This window comes from Sparus aurata, chromosome 5 (genome assembly GCF_900880675.1).
Source record: "Sparus aurata chromosome 5, fSpaAur1.1, whole genome shotgun sequence".
In the NCBI taxonomy this organism is placed as follows: domain Eukaryota; kingdom Metazoa; phylum Chordata; class Actinopteri; order Spariformes; family Sparidae; genus Sparus; species Sparus aurata.
Window position 1 is genome coordinate 28,025,906 of NC_044191.1, and position 22,285 is coordinate 28,048,190.

The 22,285-nt window shown below is 42.1% G+C and overlaps 1 protein-coding gene across 4 annotated transcripts in view; it reads right to left on the reverse strand.

Annotated features, from left to right (window-relative positions):
- Window positions 1-22,285, reverse strand: part of aopep (aminopeptidase O (putative)) — a 78,018-nt gene that overhangs the window by 26,242 nt on the left and 29,491 nt on the right. For 3 of the 4 annotated variants that reach the window (XM_030418124.1, XM_030418123.1, XM_030418125.1), the window contains 6 exons: window positions 20,207-20,309; window positions 19,131-19,238; window positions 18,482-18,525; window positions 15,672-15,732; window positions 10,749-10,811; window positions 9,368-9,454 (listed from right to left, as the gene is read on the reverse strand). In XM_030418124.1, the coding sequence (XP_030273984.1) occupies window positions 9,368-9,454; window positions 10,749-10,811; window positions 15,672-15,732; window positions 18,482-18,525; window positions 19,131-19,238; window positions 20,207-20,309 (466 nt within the window). Of the gene's footprint in view, window positions 1-9,367; window positions 9,455-10,748; window positions 10,812-12,248; window positions 13,329-15,671; window positions 15,733-18,481; window positions 18,526-19,130; window positions 19,239-20,206; window positions 20,310-22,285 lie in introns of those variants that run through there. The other variant, XM_030418126.1, reaches the window with a different exon arrangement.

Below are 22,285 nucleotides of genomic sequence, written 5' to 3' on the forward strand. Positions count from 1 at the left end.
ATCTGAATTTTTAACACCTCTTTCTGGAAACAAGCACATTTCTTGAGCCGTCAATTAGTGGATGGATGGAAGAACAAGAAAATTGTCTATTTTTTGTTTGTCCATTATTCATTTTTGGAGCAAAAATACTAAATATTTCTTTGTTGCAGCTTCTCATATGTTAATCTCTCTAGTTTTTTTTTTTTTTCTTATTTGACGCTAAACTTATTATTTAACTGATTTATTCAGATTTTGGTAATCGGTCTGAAAACAGAGCTACTTTACAGACAAGGATTTAAAGGAGACCTGCTATGTCTTTTCCTTTAATTCCTTTACTTCTGTGTTTTGTATATGTTCTGTACATGTTTAAGGTCCTCAAAGTTAAAAAGGTAAAAGTTCACCCCAACAGAAGCTCCTCTTTGCTCCTGAAACACCTCCTCAGTAGTCTCGCCTTTAATTGTATGCCTTTTGTGACACCACACTGTGTCGTGGCTAGTTTGGCACACAATAATCGATTTAGCCCTGCAGGTCATTTGCTGTTAGCAGTGCTTGCTCAGGTGTGTGTGTGCTGACCTATCAGAAGAGACTAGATTTTTGGGAGGGGGGCTTTAAAGAGACAGGAGCGTTTGAGAACGAGGGGGCATACAGTGCTGCAGCACTGGACAGTATGAGAAAACTGATGTGCTTTTTGAGGACCGAAGCATGTAAAACTATTGTTGTAGTAACCCGAGAAGAACTCTTAATGCGTATTTTTCAATATTTTTGCCTTTATGGTCCAAATGATTAATCGCAAAATCTGCAGTTTAATCAACAGTGAAAATGATTGTACGATTCTGGCCCGGATAAAAGCACTCTTGTTTCAGAAAATGAACGGTTTGGTATATAGTATATCTTTCATCCATGTAAAATTAGTCTAGAATTATTTGTGCATTTGGGTTCTTGACAACAAGCCACTTAAAATAACGGTTGGACCATCAATTTGTCTCCCGACTTAATGGTAGAATAAGTTACAGGAAAAACACAGCTGCTTTCAAGATATAAGCCTGATCATACAGCGTGAATACGACTGTGACCTCAACAAACGAGGACAGGGCATCATAAGCCAGACAGCCTCTGTGAAAACAAGCTCCCCCCAAACACACCATCAGATATCTCAGACACTTAGTTATTGGTTTTATGTGCAGTCATTTCTATAATCTGCAGTGTCTGTGAGCCTGGTAGCATACAGCTGATATCACTTTGCGTGCATGCACGTATGTGTATCTGTGTGTGTGTGCTTTTGACAAGGCTAATTGCGTCAGGGCTGTCTGAGAGCGCTGTCAGCTCCCCAGTCATTACCAGGAAAGACAGATGTTTTAGAACTCAGCACGCCGCGATCGTACGCGCACACACAGACACACAAACACAACATTACGTACTGTACCTATGAAAGCTATGAGGTGACGCCTAAATCGGGTTTTATGTGTAAAGCATTGATTCATTTCCCACCACTAAAAAAAGGCCAGCTCCATTTTACGGCCCAACTCGATATTGAACATGACTCTACACTAAATATCTGGCCAAAGCATCACCAGGTTAACACCATGACCCTCACGCTACAGTGCGTTTTTATAGCAGGGCATTATACCGAATGTCTAAATTTGCGTTTGAATTGACTCCAAAATGAACAATGTGTGTTTGTGTGAGCGACAAAGTGCTGTGCTTGTTTTGTACGTATCGTGGCAGCCATATTCGGCCGGCTGTGTTCTCCCTCTCTCTCTCTCTCTCTCTCTCTCTGTCCCTGATGTGTTTTCCATGTGTGCTGGAAAGACAAACACAGCTGCACTTTAATGACACTCAAATGCTTCTGGGATTCAGAATGCATGTGTATGTGTGCATGTGTGTGCGTGTATGTGCGTGTGTAAGGGTGTGTGTTCTTTTTGACCACTTCAGTGAAAAGCCTGTTGAAGCTACTCTTGCTCTGTTTAACTACCCCTCACTCTACTCCCAGAATTTCTCACCACAACTTCTGTGTACGTGTGTGCGACTTCACGTGTGTGTGCATGCATGTGAGAGTGTGTTCCTCCGAGAGTCATGAGGCTCTAAGTGGTATTTCTGAGTAGCTATGGCTGCAATGAAATGGTTTGTCAGCATTGTCAACCCTGACGGGGAATCTCTTTACCCCCCCCCCTTAAACTGTATACACCCCCTCATTCACAATCGTATCATATACATATGTACAAATAACATACACACACGCACACAGGCAGACCGCAGGGAGTCCCCGGACGGGATGAGACAGGCTGTGAGCTTCAGATGACCTCGAAAACAGAACTGCTGCTGAGTGATAAATGAGACAAATACACGCTGGCACTCTCTCGCCTCTCACTTTTCTTTCAGTCTCGCTCTCCCTCATTAACACAACACAAATGGAGCCATCTCCTCTCTCTCCTCTCCTCCCATCTCCACACATAAATCTTCCCATCTCTAACACTTTTGCCGCTGATACATTTTAATTTTCTCCCCGTTCTTTCTTTTTTCCTCTAGCTGTTCCACTACCTACGAAGAGGAAAAAAAAACATTTTCACTCTCCATCAGCACAGATGTCACTTTGGTTGCATTAAAAGGCAAGTAATTGAGTGTGAACAACTTAATTTTCTATTATTTCGTGGATTCTGTCGAGGGATTAAAACGGGGCTTGACAGAACTACGGCATCTCGATACCGTCAGACAAAAAACACAGTTCTGTCTGTCATGTGCACTTTTGCAGACACAAGGCAGATTTTACCATCAGTCAGTTTATTCAGTCAAATCCTGTCATTCTACGGCATGAGTTTTACAGGTTAAACTCTGGAGTCATATATAGTCGACTAGGGCAATAAAGCATGTGGACACACAGTTGAGTATATGTCCAGATATATAGCTTGCTGCGTCACAAAAAGGTACAGACGCAAACATTGACTCAAACGGACACATGAGAGGACCGACTTTCATTGGCAGGTAATGCTGGATCAACAGCTTATCGATGCGAAGTCATTGTGAGAGAAGGGCGAATCAAACGGCAGTTGTTTGCCATACTGATCCCTTGATTCCCACACAATCTGTTCCTCCCGGTCAGCACTTTTCTCAACTGTTGCTGCAGAAAATGACAAAGCCAGTAAGATACTTGTATTGATCTGTTGTTTTACTACAGCTCTGTCGTCTCTTCAGATGTCCTGGACTCTTCCTCCCTCCTTTGATTCTCTCTTGCTCTTTCAAGATCTCTCGCTCTCTGTCCGAGCGCTTGCGTTCAGCCTCGAGAGACCTTTCATCTAGTGTACTGGGTTTGGGTTAACCCCAACCCCTAACCCTTTCAGCCACCATACAAAGCTTAAGCAGATTGGAGAACTGTTACTGTACAAATCCACCTGTTTATCTGGCAATCCATACCTCGTGAACGACACCTCCGCCTTCAGCTTCACAACATGAAGTCTCTATCATTGGAACAAATGCCACCAGGGCAGCCAAGACGAATCTCACAAGACCGGCAGAGAGGAGCCCGGAGAACCGATGCATCTCTCATTGCTTGATCTCTCACCTGAAACGAGTCTGCAGTGGAGGTCCCTAATCAGCAGCCTGACGTTTCAGACAACACGGCTTCCACTTTGACAGATGCACAGAAACCCTCCATCTTGATAAGGTGATTATTCAACAAGGTACGGAGGAAAGCATAAACATTAATTAGACACACACTGCTGCACGTAATAAGTTCACACAGCTCGTAATACCGCAATGTGAATATTCCACTCAAGCAGCAGGATGGATTTGTTTGCATGAGCTCTGTATGTTCGCGTTGTGCTTTCATTTAAAGACAATTAAGGGGTTGTGGCTCACATCATCCCCAGTTGGTCTGATAATAGCGGAACACGCACACACAGACACACACACACGTGCGCGCACACACACACACGCTTTTCTGCCGACCATTTCCCATCCTGATGTGATGAAGTCTGGCCGGAAACAGCCATTTCCCTGAATGTTCCCATCTCTTCTCCGGCATACTCCCTCATCCCTGATTCATTGCCAATAAATCACAGAAGGGGGAGAGAAACAGAAAGAGAGAGACAGAGCAAGAAAGAAAAAGTACGGGAGAAGGAAGGGGAGACAGCAGTATAAACCCGGAGACGGCGCGCGGGAGATGAGAGAACAGAGATGAAGGAAAACCAGATGTGTGATGTGTCCCGGTCAAGTTTGAATTTTTCGTACGTGGCTGAGTATGCTTTGAAGTGGTGATGTCTAACCAAAGAAGACAACAACAACGACGACACAGACGCCGCGAAAACACCATAAACGTATCTGCTTTATTTCATGAGTACTGGTCAAACTCTAAATAATCAAAAGAGAAGAAGAGGTAGATTGGAAAAGATTAATGGACAAGAGTATTGTTATTCAAGCGATTTATTACACTTCTGAACACAACACACATCCGTCTTTTACGTTTCACAGACTGAAACAATTTTCCACACTGCCCATCTGCCATTTTTTTCCCCATCCTCCGCTTACACAAGCCTATTATGGCGGAGTAATGTACTGTGCACCACCTGCAAACCCCACCCAACTGAAGAGGCTCTTTGATCGTGCCCTCCCTGCTGTTTACCCTCCCACAGGGGCTCCGGTTACCACTACTACCTCCCCTGTCAAACCATTAACATTGCACCCAAGCACAACACAAGGGATTTCAGTCGCCACTCGAAGTCGGTTTCGTTTCTCTGTGGGTTTAAATTATCTCCTAAAATAGAACTTAGTATCTGTGTCCTTGTGGCAAAAGCCTGCGCTGCTGTAAGAGCAAAATCCTCTGTGTTATTTTACCTTGGAGGCCTTTAGCCTGACAGCGGTAGAGATAAAAGTTCCCAGTTCGAGTCTGGACAAGGACTTCTTTTTTCATATTTTAAAAGGTTATTTTTTTGTGGCATTTTCTGCATTTATTTGATAGTGACAGGTGAAGAGGCAGGCAGGAAACAGGCAGAGAGAAGGGAATGACATGCAAAACAGGTCTATGGTGCAACCGTTTTGCTACCAAGGTACACCTGGATGAGGACTGCGTGTTTCTAACACTACTTCCTCCACATCTACTATTGGCTTATAATAAAGCTATAAAATGCCTTTGAGTGAAACAATCAGACTAAGATGTTATTATACCACTTCACTTACGACATACGGCCGCATGTTATCATGTGCCCAAAGTTCTTCACTTAAGTCAAAAAGCTAGTAAGTTCACCTTAACTGAGGGGTGAAAGTGAAGATTCCCGATGATCCAGGTCACAGAAAAAAAAAATGTTTTGTATAAAAACTGATTCTCAAAATAATTATAATAAAGGTCCTCTTATCTTTGTTTGCCAGAGTGTTGTCTTCATCAACTGGTCATTTGTTATAGAGATAGCTCGACTGTCAAAACACGGATCACCTTACCAACTAGGACTGCTTGTTATCATTTGTTCAGATTCATATCAAGTCACCCGGTAACTGAGCCATCTCTGTGAAAACTGATAAATCTTCATTCATGAGATGTGGTTTTAAAGATAAAAAATGGACCTTGAGATAAGACTCTTAGATAGTTTAGATGGTTTAGAAGAGCTTGGAACCAGCAGCCTTAGTCATACAAAATAAATATTCTGTTTTAGTTACAGTAAGGTTTCTTCCTGATCCGACAAATCTGAACTCAAATGAACCCTGCCTCCTTCAGCAAAAGCCTGTACAGTTTGAAGACAGGCTGTTTCTCTAAACCCGGTTGTTGTTCACATGTCCTCAACCACAAACATGGTTGTACATGTTTTCTCAGTAACCCATCCGGGAAAGAACAGATTGCCAAGTAGGTGCAACTGAGGTGACAGAGTGACGCTGGGATGGAGGCTGACTCATTTTCAGGTTTAAGCGGCACACAGAAAGATACCAAAACAACATAAATCGTATTTTTGGTGATTCGTAAATCTGATCTGAATAACCACCGAAATAACCCTCATTCGTTTAAGGGACGTTAAAAATAATGCAGCCTTGCATTCAGAGAGGTGTTCACTGTAAAGATAAAAATAGAGCGGTGCGGAACAATTTCTGCAGGAATGACAAGAATTCAGGATTACACCATTTCCTGGATTTGTTTATCCAGGGGAAGAGCTGTGTAAACACTTGCTATATACAGAACCTTATCACATCTGCACCAAAGGCGCTAGGATGTGTCATACGGCAGCAAATATGTTGTTTTCTGGTCCAGAAATGTGAAATACAACTATAATAATCATAGGCATGGAGGTCATTTACCACAGTAACTTTAAATCAACTGGTAAAAATATGATTAAAAGTTTAAGTAAGAGTCAAAATAATGTTTATTTCGAAATTGCAGCATCTGTCAGCCATTAAGTCCATTCCATGACCGCTGAGAGTACCGAACATACTGTACTGCAAAGCTGCACTTTGAGGTTTAAGGAAAGGTTTAGTCATGTTTTGCTATGTATTGATCATCTTTTAGGCATTTCACCGTTGAGTCCAGCTAATCAATATAAGCCCCAGATCAATTACAACTTACAGGCTGCATCTTTAGAAAGCGCAGGAGCATGTCGTTCCCGGGAAAAGTTGGCCACGGTCTCCCGCTATTCACAGCTCTTTTCCCCTACAGGGTTTCCTGTCATGATCAGCAGGGGCAGACGGACCCTCTCATTACGGAGACCGCAGATGAAAATGAGAGCAAAATGAGGCCCATTACCACACGGGCGTGACTAATATCCTTCTACAGACCTTTTCCACACACACTGGACACACGCACACTCGTCACGCACGCAAGTTACACGTGTACACGTAAAGAGACAGACGCACACACTAAAGACACGTGTGAATCAATAATGTAACAGAAACGAAGAGGGAAGGGGAAGTTGGTAATAAACTCCGGCTTTATTAAATGGACCAGATCTTGGGCTTCTCTGTGGGGGGTGTCTGGCTTCTTCCACTGAGTGCATCTATACTTTTGTGAGGGTGTGAGTGTGTGTGTATGTGTGTGTGTGTAGTCCCTAATCATCCATGATGTCATTAGTGCTAAATGCGACCCTGGCTCAGCCTAATTCCTGCCCACTAAAAGTCCTAGCTTCTCCGTTCCCTCCCTCGCCATCTCTGCTCCTCTCTGCTTCCTAACCGCTCTTACATCATTTGACCAGTCCTGCGTTATTTCATCTCTCGTGAGCTTCTCTCATCTCTTCGAATATCCCACCCTTGCTCTTCATTTCCTCAAATGCCTGCAACAGATTCATTACCTTACTGGAATTCATAATCAACCGACCACCTAAAATCCTTCAAAAGCATCTGTTCTCTTGCCATGCATGTGTTCCATCACCTATTTATTCTCTGTCCTGAAGGATCTTCTGCTCTTTCCTTTCCCTTTGTGTTTTTCCACCCAAGTACATCATTTCGTGGCTGGAATTCATGTTTCCACTCCAATTTGAACTGATCTAAAAGATAACCACAAGGGATACATAATGCCCAGTGCTGGCTTCTAGAGCTATTTTTTTAAATATATATATACACTTCTACTTCTTGTAGCTCTACACTACGCTGTAACTTATTCTCTGATATATCCCAACTTTTTTCTTCTCCTTCTACCTTCCTGTCTCCCGTGTTTTAACCGCCTTCCCGCCTCCTTTGCCGATCGGGTCCGCTGAGTGATTTATAGCCTTGCAACAGGCTGGTAGACGCGGGGAAGAGAAAGGGAGGAGAGGTAGATGAAAAGAGGAGGGGTTGAATAGAAATTGGGGCTGTTTGGCGTTTGAAGTACATGAAGGAGTAATATAAAATACACCTGGTCCATCCATGGGGCACTCTCTGTGCACAGAAACAAAGGGGAGGAGAGAGGAGAGGGCCGGGCCACAGGGGGAGAGAGGGGAGAGAGGTGGATGGAAAAGGGGGGAGGGACCACTTCGTGTTTCCTTTCAGGATGGCTTTTATGGTGTAACTTCAAACGCTGACCTCCCACACCCCCGCCCCCTTCACCCCCCCCCCCCCCCCCTCCGCTCCCTCGCTCCATCCGTCCATCCGTCTGTCCACTCGTCCCTCCCTCCTCTTTCTCACTATTGTGTATGGCCAAGTGGACAGTAATTGGCTATTCTTTCATGAGACTGATTTCAGCACCCTCTGCCGCTCCCCACCCCACCCCACAGGAAGAGGCCCTTTTTGCTGCCCCCTTAGAAGTGAGCGCATTTAGTGTGTATGTGTGTGTACGTTGTAAATATGCCAGACGGTAGGTATCAGGTGGTTGAAGGGGGCTGCACTGGCCGCGGACTCCACAGGCATTTCATTCACCGTGCGCTCCAAATTACAACACAGGAACTGGAGATAATCTGATCCAGAAAAATCATGTTCCGACATGAGGTTTTATAAAACACTCTCTGGATTTCTGTTACAGCTCAAACACGTATACCTTTCGCTTGTAAATACAGCTTACGTTACATCTGTTGAAAGGAAGCGATGAAGAGAATTTTAAAGCCCAAAAAAAATCTGTGGATACAGTTCACACAATATCCTTGGCACTGAATGAGTGTTTTATTTTCACTTCTAAAACTGTATTCAAAGACACCCAGGGGCACCCACTTAACTTATTCATGCCATAAAATGTACCATACAAAAAGATGAGAGGCTTTGCCAATGTTTCCTCGAGTCTGAGCATATTGAGAGTGATATATAAAAGCTGCTCTCGTCTTGCTAATGACTTCTGGCCCTCTGTGGCTTATAGATCAGTGTGCGTTCATTAATGATACAGGCGTGCGTGCAAGAGTGTGTGTCAATTAGTGGGCGGAGGGGATTAGACATCCCTAGAGAACCCTAATTAACACTACACACACAGGCAGAAACCAGCGTTTTTTGGATATGTTTTTTATGGTATTTTTCAGCATTTTATTTGGTAGTAAACAGAGAAGACTGACAGAAAATATTCGACAAAGAGAGATTGGGATGCAACGAAGGTTCAAGGCCAGATTCAGACCTGGAGCGTCGGGGCTAAATGGTTTCCTCCCACTCCAGACGAACGCAGACACCATCCCACACACACACACACACACACACACACACACACACACACACACACACACACACACACACACACACACACACACACACACACATCGGCCTTGACCACACACAGAAACAGAGGAGGCTATGTGATGTATACAAGCTCTTAAAAGGTTAAATACGTGGACGGCGACACAACATAAACACAGACTTAAACAAGTACAGGGTAGTCTGTCCTTGCAGACACAACACATAAACACAACTGGGTATAATTGTGTTGTTCAGCTCAGGAATCAGAGCTGCTTGAAGAGAGCAGGTAGATAGAGTTTTCCACAAGGGAAAAAGAGTTAGGGGTATACTCTTAATACAGTAGAGTGTCTCCTACCTCTTTGTAGTTCACCTTGGGCTCTATTCTCTTCCGCTTTCTGCCCTTCCCCTGATGACTCTGACTGAGGAGAATCCATTTTACAACCTGCAAGAGGGAGGATGGGTGGTGGGGTTGTGGTGGGGTGGTGGGGTTGTGGGGGTGGAGAAGGCGGGAAAAAGAAGAGAGGTAGAGGTAGAGTCAGACAGAAACGTGGCATTGTTTTGAGCGAACGGGATGAGACGGTGCGAGGGAGAGACGGAGGAATGAGAGAGGTGTAACGAGGTCAGAGGGAGGAGAAAGGAGAAATGAAAGGAAAGGAAAGACAGAGAGTAAACACAAACAGACTTGAGGCGCCACTCGGCATCTCTCAAGTGGAATGGCACACAAGAATATATATGTAAGCTCTCAGTGAGCCACTGAAGCCTTGACAGAGCACAAAGTAGACACACAGATAAAAGTCTGAAGCTCCTTTCCCCCCCCCCCCCCCCCCGGGTACACGCACACATCAATTCCAACCTTTCAGCGCTCACTCGTGCTCCATATATAACCAATGCAAAAACGGCCGGCTGAGACAAAAGAGTAATAGTGAAAGTATGTTGCTGTGACGGAGCCTGGAGCGCAGCAACTCCCTACACCATAGATCTCCATTAAACAGCCAATCACTATCAAGGCCAAACTCTATTTCCTCTCCTCCGCCTCACTTCATGTCACAGAATAAATACACGGTCGTACAGCTTGAAATGTTGAAGACAAAGTGCATTAAGTGGACGAGTTAGTCCAAGCGTTCTGTGTATTTTTAAAGCATTTGTGACACATCTGACAACTATTCTCCTCAGGTCTGATTGGGATTCATCTAAACGGACAGATAAGTGGGAGTATGGGAAAATATAGGCAAAGCAATTAAGAACAACATGGGAGCTTTATGGGAAATCTGATAGGCGGCACAGAATGACACGCAACAGATGTACAGCGCTGCGTGCCGCACTTCACTCATAGACAGGCAGAGGGAGAAGAGAGAGACCGAGGCAAGGAGCGAAAGAGAGGTAGATGGAGTGCAAGGGGAGGTAGAGATAAGAGATGGTATCAAACAATGTGAAACAGAGCGTTTAAATGAGGGAAAAAAACAGAGACCGAGGGAATAGCAGTGGCAGAATGACTGAGTGAAAGGGAGAGGGAGTGATGAGAATCAGATGACAATCATATCAAGCAGTCTAAGGTGCAATGTTTCAAATCTGAGAGCTGCCCCCCGAGTCTGTCTGCCACTCCCTGAAGACAAGAAGAAGAGACTGGGAAAGACAGGAGAGACAGAGAGAGATGGAGAAAGAGAGAGACAGACAGAGAGAGAGAGTCAGAGAGAGAGAGAGCGAGAGAGAGAGAGAGAGAGAGAGAGAGCGCTTACCTCTGCTTTGACTTCTTCCACCAGCCTCGTCTGTGACCACACGGCGCTCCTTTCATACAGCCACTGAACGACAGAGAAGAAGGGAAAAGCAGTGAGCCGGGGGCAAGTGATCGGGACAGAGTGGAATGCTTTGCAGAGGCAGAGAGAGAGAGAGAGAGAGAAAGAATGAGAGAGAGAGAGAGAGAGAGCAAGCAGAGCAGGAAGGGGAGGGAGAGAGAGGAGAGGTGGGAGGAGAGGGAGGAGGAGGTGGGAGCGCGATCACTTGTTCCTCTGACGGAAACTCGCGAATTGACTCCGGTAGGATGAGAGAAAAGGAGAAAGAGTGGAGGAGAAAAGAAGAGGAGGAGGAGGAGGAAGAGGAGGGAGGAAAAGAAAAAAAAACAACCTCAATAACTAGCAACTACAGGACGGACAGTCACCTCGCTGCTCTACACATCCACTCCTCCACCATCACACACACACACACAAACGCAGAGCCGTGCATGCAAACACACACCTACGCACAGAGAGCAGCTAGTAGGCACAAACACACAGCACTTACTCCCTAACCTTATTAAGGCTTTCAGCAGAGCTCGAGTGATGTGAATCACATATCAGAGCAATGACGGCGTGCGCGCGTGTGTGTGTGTGTGTGTGTGAGAGAGAGAGAAAAGGTAATAACACATCATACAGACGCAGCAGCGACAGAATCATATTCATGCAACCTAGAATACACACTCCACATATGTTCCCCACAAACGTGCGTTGTTCCGGCTTTTAGCGTTACCATAGCCACACACAGGGTTCAATCCTTTAAACCGCATGCCTGAGTGCTTTCTCTGCGTATCATACAGATACTCCAGCAGAAATAGCATAAAGGTGTGTGTAGAAGCCAAGGATGGAGGGAGCGAGGCAGACACAGAGAGGTACGGAGGGAGAGGGAGGTGTTAGAGTGGGCTGTATAGGACGTAGTGAGTGTTGAAGCAGTAAATTGGCATTGTGTAACAGGATACCACACATAGCTCTTTTGCTGCCTAGATCCCTGCCACCATTCCCTGAATAGCAAGGCTTTTGTCTGCCTCAAACTCTCTCTCTCTGTCTCTCTCTCTCTCTCTCTCTCTCTCTATCTCCAGCCCGCGCCCCAGTCTGTGTAGTGTCTCTCCAGCGAATCAATATCAGATTGCGTGTGAAAAGTTAAGAAGTTACACCTCTTTACTCATAAACACGCATGAGAGGCAAATAAATCACATCCTTCATTCAGTGTAAAGTAGGGAGTTGTGATGTTTTTCTGAGAGTGTTTTTAATTGAGTTTTTTTTTTTTTCACTTGACTTCTCTCTCTAACTTCGGACGTCCTCCAAAATCAAAACCAGATTTACTGCCAACTGGTTTTCACTGAAGAGGAATTTTCCTTGGTGATTTGGTGAATAACAATAAACATAGTAAGAAGATAAATATAGAGGAAGATAAAAAAAAAGCAAGCGCTGCAAGTCAAGAAGCATAAACAGAAGAGAGAAAATTGACATATGAACAATTTATTTGTTATATTTTTATTCTCAGAAACAATGCCTCAAAGATAATACCAAAAACGATACCTTACTTTGTTGAATATAGACACAAAAAGCAGTAATCCAGTGTCTCTGTGCAAACACTACAAACCACTTACAAATAACTATTGGTGCAATTATCATGTGCAAACGTCCTTTTGGTCATATCTGTATGTGATAGATAGTTGTACAGTGTTTTATGATCGAACATTTTCTATTTTTTATCTAGTTTTTTTGTCAATTTCATTTTAATCTTGCACAGAATCAGTTTTCCTTTGCTAACCTTTCTTGAGCTGCTGTACCAAGTACATTTCCCCCAGTAAAGGGATCACCATAAAGTTGTATATCATCTTATCTTATCTTAATAAATAAGCCAAACCTGTCAAATTCAACAGTATTTAATGCAGCATATCTGAAAATAAGTGTAGGTCAACTTTTCAAAATAGAGATTTAAAACATCAAGATTTGAATGAAACAATCAGATGAAAAAATATATAAATGAGCCAAAGTGTAGCCAAGACTTTGATGACAATTCTCAGTATTTTGCAGTAATTAATCTTTAACGCTGCCAACACAGCTGAGTCGCTACAGCATTTTCAATGAAGCATCGACAGCCCTCATTTTCAACAGAAAGTATGAGCTCACGTTATTGGCACTCTTTTCTTTGTCACATGAGCCAATTTCTTTTTTAAAGCTGCTCTGTCTTACTACCTTGAGGTAAAGTAAACGTTTAAGTGCTTAAAAAACTAGGTAAAACTGTTTGATTTCTAGTCACATAAAAGGCATTTATTGATAAGCAAGGCAAAAACCCAACACAAAACTTTAATGTAAGTTCTAGGAGTCAGGAAGAGGGTATCAGACTGAAAGCACTGGTGAATCACGGGTAGTCTTTATTTAAACAAAGTATCTCAGCCTAGATCCATCATCCCAAAGGGAGTGCTTACTCATCTAAACTCTGAGGTCTAAAATAGGCCAGCAGTGGCCTTCCCATTTCACATCTCTCACTCCGGGATCGGTGAATGTCATTGTTTATTATTAGGCCAAACCATTTCCTGCCTTTCTCCAATTCAAGCACATTGTCGTGCGATAGAGGGAGGAGGGAAGAGAGGGGAGAGAGAGAGAGAGAGAGAGAGAGAGAGAGACTTAAAATGTGGACATAATACACAAGCACATGCATTTGTAAAAGGTTTCAATTGATCTGGGCTGATCTTATTAGCTGGTGACTGGCACATCAAACACAGAAAAAGCCTCTGTAAGAACACTCCAGCCAATCGCCCAATCAGGTGTGAGAAAACAGCAGTCCCTCCACACTGTCCTTCCCACCCTCAGAGGCCCCCCTGAACGGCTCCAGTTACATCATCACATAATCTAAAAGGTGAAGGTTCCCAGACAGACACACAAGCGCAGACACACAAAAATGCACGCACACACAGTGGTAATTAAGATCAGTTACCATGGAGATGGGAGAATTGAAGAAGCTGTTAAAGTGGATTGATTGTGATTGTGTGTGTGTGTGTGTGTGTGTGTGTGTGTGCCGTGTGTGCGCTTGTGTGTGTGTGTGTGTGTGTAGCCTTGTAATTCTAGTATCTTATGACTGTGGCTGTTTCTCGATTAGAGGGCAGAGGCAGAGCAGCACTGCTCACCTTGTCAAGATTGAGTAACAGTCGGATAACAAAGGTGATGATAATGATTCAGCTACACTTTAATAAAATTAACTGCTTGATTATTTATCAAGAACTAGCTACGATCACAGTACAGACAGTGATTATCATGATCTTAGTAAAAAGGACCTAACAAACTCTTTCTCTTTTATCATTGTTGTGAGTTTTCATGATGTGATCATCATCTGGGAGTTTCAAAATACCTACAGGCTAACAGTCAAGGGTCATTTAAGTTGTAGGATTTATATACTTACAGCTATTTACATCTAATATGAGACATAATTTTCATTATGAGAGCGTCATTACACCGCTATTTACAGCTGTTCAATGGTGAGATAAAGGCTATGCTGCTCCTGTCATTTAAAAGCAAATGCTTACAATACACCCAAAAACACAAAGTTTCTGTGCATGGAACCACAAGGTTAGAGTATATGTTAAATATGAATACAACCTTAATATGTATATATAACCAGCAATATATTATGTTTTATCTTATCAACTTCATAGATTTTTGTTAACATAGGCCTATCCTGAATTTTGGAACGGGGCAACAATGGGCTTAGGAACACATACCAAATAAAACCGTTATCTGTTTGCAAACAATTTCATTTTGTTTTTGTTTATGTTTCACAGTTTCTCAGCTTTTTTTTTGGATTGGGGATATATAATTGCTGTGACTTGAATACCACCGCTGCCTTTTAATCAGGATCCAAACAAAAAATCTTTAATTATACTGAAATCTTGTTGATTGATCTCACGAATTGATCCTAAAAACATGTTGATGCATTATTTAGGATGATAACCGTCAGGTATCTGCAGTCGATATCATTCTTGGCATGTGTCTTTCAAATACAGCCAATCATAATGAGGTAAAAGTGAAGTCATGTTGTCCTTTACGCATTGACTCAACGGTTAAACCATGACAGCTATAACTTATGGAGTTTTTCTGCATGTCTCAGAGTGTCAGATTTTAGACTAAGGTAAAGCAGTTTAAACCAAGATGGGAAGAAGATATCTCTATTATACCAAGAAACCAGTCCAATGAGTGCACAAAGAGGAAGAAATTATTAATCTATGCATGAACGTGTCAGGTATGAAAGGACCACAAGCGCAACTGTGAATAAGAAGTATTTCAACTGTTAGCATTGTTACCCCAATATTCTATATCAAACTTCTATTACTTTGTGTTAATTGGTGCCATTACAACATATGATGAAGCATAAAAAAGGATATAAAGCCGTGCAAAAATGACAATGTCCAAAGCTCTTTTGAGTGACAGTGTAGTGTTATCGTACTGCAGTAGGAAACAAAACAACACCAGTGTTCTTGGTTATATTTCACATATGAGAGTAAACATATTAACTTCACCCTTCAGTTCAGGAAAAACATCAAATAAATACAATTAAGACAGAATGGGATCTTATTCAGGGGGAACCATCTTCCTAAATTTATTTCAAGAGCATTTCAACTTATATCAGATTTGTTTAAAGATTCAAATATTTGAAAAATGGTGTTGTGTAGTATCAGTCAATTGTGGATAGATAGTGCACATTTATTTGATACATTACAGTCAAGTGCAAGTTTATTTCAAGTTTAAATTGATTCAAAGTTAAATATTTATTTAGATATTTAGCTGGCTGGTATTAAGCCTTTTATGAAATCATATTATCTATATTAAAGCAACAAGACCAAACTCTATATTTTGATAAATAACAAAAGAAAGCAGGACTCTTCATACCTCTGGAATTCCCGGTCGATCGAGCCAGTCAGCATAAATAGCACTGAGGGTGAGGCCTTTTCTGCAACACAATGGCAAATGTGTTAGTACTATTCCTATTATTATAGCAGTGACTGTTATTGCCCAAGACACCGTATGAAAACATGGCTCTGGGAAAATATTGTTAGGACCATGGCAGACTCCAGTTCTAGGCCAACACCTTAAACAAAAAGAGGGGCACACCCACTTTCCTATGCAAGGACAAGCAAACAGGCATGTAGAGACAATGAACTGGATTTATATGTATGCATGTAGAGTAAGCACCAATGTGTGTATGTGTGAGTAGATGCATAGTTTGCACATGAAAACAGTCATATACCTAAAACAAAACTCGCACTGTGACAGAACCGGCTTGCCAAGACAAATGTGCACACAAACAAACATTTCATAAGGAGCCCTCAGTGTGTATGCAAACTACAAAATATACAAAGTACACACCAAGCTTAACTAGACAACACACCCCCCATCATTAATCCTGCCTACGCTTAAAGGAAAATTCCACACTTGGTTAGTCTGAAGCTATTACTGTATATTAATCTGTGATATCCAGCCCATTAAAGGGGTTATCTTGTAATGAAAAAGTAGTAATTTACATTTTTTTCTCACAGTTATGCTCCTCTAACTGAAGCTCAATTAGTGGTTTCCCACACTGGTAAAAAATAATTTCGAAAAGGACCATGGTCTGATCAGAATATGCAGATAAGGGAATATCAATTGAACACACATTTGCATTTTTTCTCTTTAAATGATGCTTAAACACTGCTTTACATAACTTAAACCTGTTTAGGAGCAAGCCATCAAGCTGCGTAGAAGACCCAGAGACTCTCTTATTATCAATAAACCTCTAAAATATCATATCAAAATGAGATTTACTCCAGAACCAAAGATGTAACCCAGGAGTATTACAAATGCTGAACTGTTTATCATTTATATTTAATTTCCCAGTTTTTGATGTCTCTGTAAAGCATTATCATTACTATCTACTGTGTGTAAATAACTCTTTGCCTTTAGTCTTTTAGTTTAAACTACGTGTGGTGGCCATCTAAAGACTCAGCTTGTCAGCTCTACGTTGTCTGAACTTGGTGCAACTCCCATCATTAAAATTGTACTTAATCCACCTTTCAACACTTTGAGCTGGAGGCTAATGTTAGCCAACATGCTCACCAATCAGTCTGTGCTCACCATAAGAGTAAAATTTCATCCATTCATTGCATCTTGAGATATTTAACTGGCTGATCGACACACTGCTGCTAGAGTGGCAAAAATGGTTTAAAGAGACTGGTATTTGTCGCAAGGTCAAGGCTGTGCTCCTTGCTTCCACACACTGTTAAAGTCCCACTGTGTCATTTCGTATTGAATACTTGGCGGCAACTTTGGCAGATGGAGAGTGGGAGCTCAGTAAATTGAAGCTAATAAAAGACTCTTTACACCCGACAGTGTACTACAAAAGGTATGACTCCCCATAAAGCACCAATTTGACGAGTAACTGGACATTAAAAATATCATCTGTGACTTCACTGCTAGCAAATTTTGGCATTTGGCATGTGGGGCTGATCCATAGACAGTTTAATATATGACATATTATATATAAGACTAAACATCTGCCACACCAACAGTGAGAGAGCATACAGTAGGCTTACAAGGGATTATGTGAGCATAGTTTTCTTGTGTGGCAAACAAAGGTTAATACGGTTAATACACCGATTGAACTGTCAAATATGATTTCATAATAGAAGATAGAGATCAGCTTTATGTCTCACGAGAGCAGACAAGACGTGTATCTACCAGTATTTTCATGTCAAGCTTGATAACTTCATTTTTTTAGTTTTTTCCCCTTAAAGTGATAGATGAGAACATACCGTCTTTTAGAGAGAGACGCCTGGAAAACAGGGGTCTTATTAACACAAATCAATGGATGCATAGATTTTCTTTGCCTTTTTTTTAATGCATGTAATCATTAGCATGTTTAGTCTTAAAAAAAAGTAAATTCCTCCATTTAGTCTGAGGCAAGATACATGACCCTGCACACACAGGAGCTATGACCCTCAACACTGAGTGTCTATTCTCATCCTAAGCCTTCCCCTTCTAGCGGGTTGTTTACTGAAAGAGGCATCAGATCCAAATATTGACTGTCTCCAACTCCCTCTGTTTAATTCAATCAATCTCTGCTAGTCCAGCAGCACACTCCACATGACAGAAAAAGCAGGAGGAAAAACCTTCAGAGCAGACAAAAGGATGCCAAGGAGAGGGGGTTAGAAAGAAGCGTTAAAGGCTGTGCGAAACAAAGTGAAAGACAGGCAGGGACAAAAAACGACAGGCAGAAGAAGAGGTTAATGAGGCAATCAGGAGAAATAGAGAACTGAATGATTAAGCGAGTGCAGGGAGGGAAAGCGAAAATTAGAAAGGAGGGGAGCAGGAGGAGCAGTTATCCTTTTACACTTCAATTAATATGAGAGTGGATGAGACTGCTCTCTTAACAGGATTAGTGTTGGGAGCTTTTCGCTGGTCATGTTTCCACCGCAGTACCAACTTAGTCAAAGAACAGAGGCCAAATCAACACATGTACTTGACAGGAAATCTACTAACAAGACGAAAACAAAAAGTTGTGAGGCAAAGACGGAAATGTCGGGCGGGATATCTTTGATTTGACTGGAACTGGAAGCCAGGATACCAATACTTGAGCGCAAATTAAAGTGGTTTTAATGCGTCTGGGCATATTTTTCATTATTCATGAATTACACTGAGAGCATTATTCATAGGCACTTACATACCTCTCCATGCCGGGAAAGGTAATCAGCAGCAATCGGAGGAAATCCTGTCCAAAAAGAACAAGAGAAGACAAGCAGAAATAGAGACATTTAGTGTGGGAGGAAGAAAAAAAAAGAGAAGAAAGAAAGAGAAAGGCATACCTGATCTTAAGTCAAGAGTGCAAGGTCAAACAGTGTTTGTGTTATGTCCATTATTTAGTGAGAAGACTCAGCCTGCCACCACAGAAACAGGAGCCAGGTGGAACATATCTCTCACACACACACACACACACACACACACACACACACACACACACACACACACACACACACACAGACACACACACACACAGACACACACACACACGACAGACGTCCAGGTGTGATCACTCAGCTTCATGTTCCCGGCAGAATAAACACATGTGGCCGAGACGATGTAAGGTCATCTGTTTGAAATGCTCTCCAGTGCATTTTCAACTATTGTAACACGCAATTAAGCTTACATCAGCCTCCAATTAATTCATGCCAATGACACCGTGCCTCAGAGACAGGTCATATCAAAACAGTTCAAATCTGAGCTCAGATTTTATTAGCAGCCTCTCGAGGAGCTGCAGGTCAACAAAGAGATTAAAGTTAATCGAGTAAAAATTAGTTTCCTGTACTACAGCCTAACCTGAGATAAAATGAGCTGCCCGTGGTATTTCTTCACAAATAATCTGAAGAAGTCGACAAATTGTTGCTCGCCCACTTGACTGGCCAGGAACCTGAGGAGGAAATAACCCTAGACAAAAAGACAAGACAAATAAAGACAACATAATCCATCAAAGACAACAGAGAGAAAACAGGCGGCAACATCTATAGTTATTAATGGGGATGTGGGCAATAAGCCATTATGTCGATTAAACGTATTATTTTAATAATGCACACATTTTAACTGCAATGGACAACTTTTTGGCTTTAACATATCATCGTGAGGTAAATGTTGATTGCACAATGTAATGGCTATAGAATAATGACACCACCAGACTGATAGCCTGGCAACATTTCTGACTGTTTTTATTGCTCTATTATAAAGTAAATAAATGAATAAACATTCTGCCCTGTGTTCTTTGTAGTCGTTACTCTAGGGGAAAAAGGATGTGACGGCAACAATAATACCACTTAGAAACACTAGAAGGGCAGCAGTTGTCTGTTTCCACTTAAAACTAGATGGGCAGGATTTGAAATGAGATGTCATGTCTTCCTCATCAAATGTTGCTTTACAAAAACAGAGAATTGCCTTTATAAATGTTAAAACTAGTTTACTGTGGCATGTAAGGTATATTTCTGTATTTGTTATGTTATTCGATCATTAAAATGCCATTGCATTCATCAGGCAACTTTCCTGCAGATTTCTATTATTAAATAGCTATTTGTCAACTTGGATTTAGTGAGTTTAGTGACATTAAGTGATATTTCAGCAGCTTTTTAAACACAATTTTGGCTATGAAACAATGTGATTAACAGTTGAAATTGGTCTTGTAAAATATGCAGCAATTTCTTGGACAATATTTAATCTTATACATTAAATGGGGCAACATTTCTTTTTTACTTTTAGACTAGTCAAGATTTAAAAATCTGCTTAAACTTCATGAAAAACATCTACTGGATGAGTGGGCCAACTAAAGCAACATTAAAGAATTTGTGTTTAAATGGTTTTCTTCCAATTATTCCTTGTTTCTCTTCCTATCTTTCCCACATTTATCTCACCTTGAGGTAGTGCACCTGCATGAAGGCTTTGTCAGGGTTGAGGGCATGTTTAACCATGGAGGAGCCAGACTCACTGACCTGGCCAGTGTTTTCCATGTTAGGTCTGCAGAAAAACAAATAGAACAGAGACACAAATGAAAAAATGAAAAAAAAAAAAACACACAAAGCTAAGACAGGTGAAGAAAATGGGCAAAATCCGAGGGAGATGTTCAGCACCCGCAATAAACAGGAAGGTGCGGAGCAGAAAGGCTAAAACGGAGCAGGATGGGGTTACAGAACCTACGCAGAGTTTTTTTTGTTTTTTTTATCCCACTCTTTGAGACATTCTAGTTGCAGGAAAACCACAGTTTCTCCAGAGCAAGAGTACACTGTCAGCAACACTAAATCCAGCCACTCAGTCGGTCCTCTCAATGGTGAACACTTTGCCAAGTTGCCATACTTTGCCTGAGGCAGGCTGGAAATCAAGCTGTAGATTTATAATAGCATGCTATGCTGTTTATATGACCTCACAGAGTAGCGCTCTGACTTTACTGCCCATGACTCATAGAGCGAACATATAACACTTCGAGAGAAAAGCAGCCCCTCGTCTGCAGGCACAAAAGAGGCACGCTCTAGGTTTTCGCTTTCCCTGTTACACAGACACAAATCATCCCTTCAACCTCCATAAACACATAAACAAACACACATAAAACCAATAAAAGCCAAACAAACAGGGCGCTGACGTGGGATGCTGTGCAATGATAGTTTCAGTTGGCCGGTATTGATCAGGCTGAGCAGATTAACTCAGTGTGCCAATAGGAAGGCCTTGAAGCATCACCCTCCTGCCAAGTCGATATGCTAGGCGCCTGGCCCACCAATCAATACACCCTTCATCACTGGCGAGCACTTTTCCACAGGACCACTTCATGACAGGGCCAGACACACACTCAGGAACACACACATGAACAGGGAGTGCAAAATCACACATTCAAATTCACACTCTGATTCGTGTGTGATGTAAAACCTCAATGTTTAATCTCTCAAGTGAGGCTTCAGTTGTGAGCCACAAGTTGGTCAAATATTTGATCTATTTGAGTCTTTGTCCAGGCATGGTGAGCAGTGGAGAAGCAGGGAGGGGGGGATGAAGTAGCACAAGAAGAGAAGAGGAGGAGGAGGAGGAGGAGGAGGAGGAGGAGGAGGAGGAGGAGGAGGAGGAGGAGGAGGAGGATGTGTGGGAGAAATCAAGGACAGGAGATAGACGGGAATGTTTGGTTTGCTCAGTGGACTGAGAGGGAGGAAGTCATCAGCTTCCTGGAATTTCTAGATTCTACTGGACACTCTTAGAAGGACTTTCACCACACAAATTGGGGCGTGTTCCTCCTTGATGGATGTGTGCGTGCATGTCATATGAATGTTATGCGCAAGAAAAATCACAATACCAATGACCTAATTGGGGGAAATCCATTTTGGAACATCTTGGTAATGACGCTCAGTGTCTGTACAATAAAAGCTGCGCATCGATATTCTGAGCCAGTCAGCGGACGAATGGATTAACAGTAAAATATGCCTGTAAAGCACAAGGTTACAGCCAAATTCTGCATTATATAATAAATTTAAAAAATCAAAAAAAAAAAACTCTCTTCAAAAATTGTATCATGGCCACAACATTTCCCCCTCTTCTTTTTTTTTTATCATGGAAATATTTTTTTAAATTGCTCTCTGTCCAGTCTCCTGCCCGTAGAGCCCGTGTCTGTCTGTTACTACTGATAAGATGAAATAGACTCTTCTTAAGACAGCAGGACGTGCTGTATCCCTGGGGAATAGTGTGTATGTATGTGTGTGTGAGTGTGTCAGAGAAGTACAGAGAAAAAGAGGGACAGGGGCAAGAGACAAAAACAATGACAGAACATGTATTTCCAGAAGAGAAAATGTGTCTGTTTCGTGCGTCAGAGATACCAGCGGCACAGCGCAGAGAGGAAAAAAGTTGATCCATCACTGCCGTGTTAGACAAAAGAACTCCACCCTTCCCACTGTCCAGAACCCGGGATGTATGGATGTGTAAATCCCCGATCTTTCGCCTGCTCTCTTTGTCAGAGATGA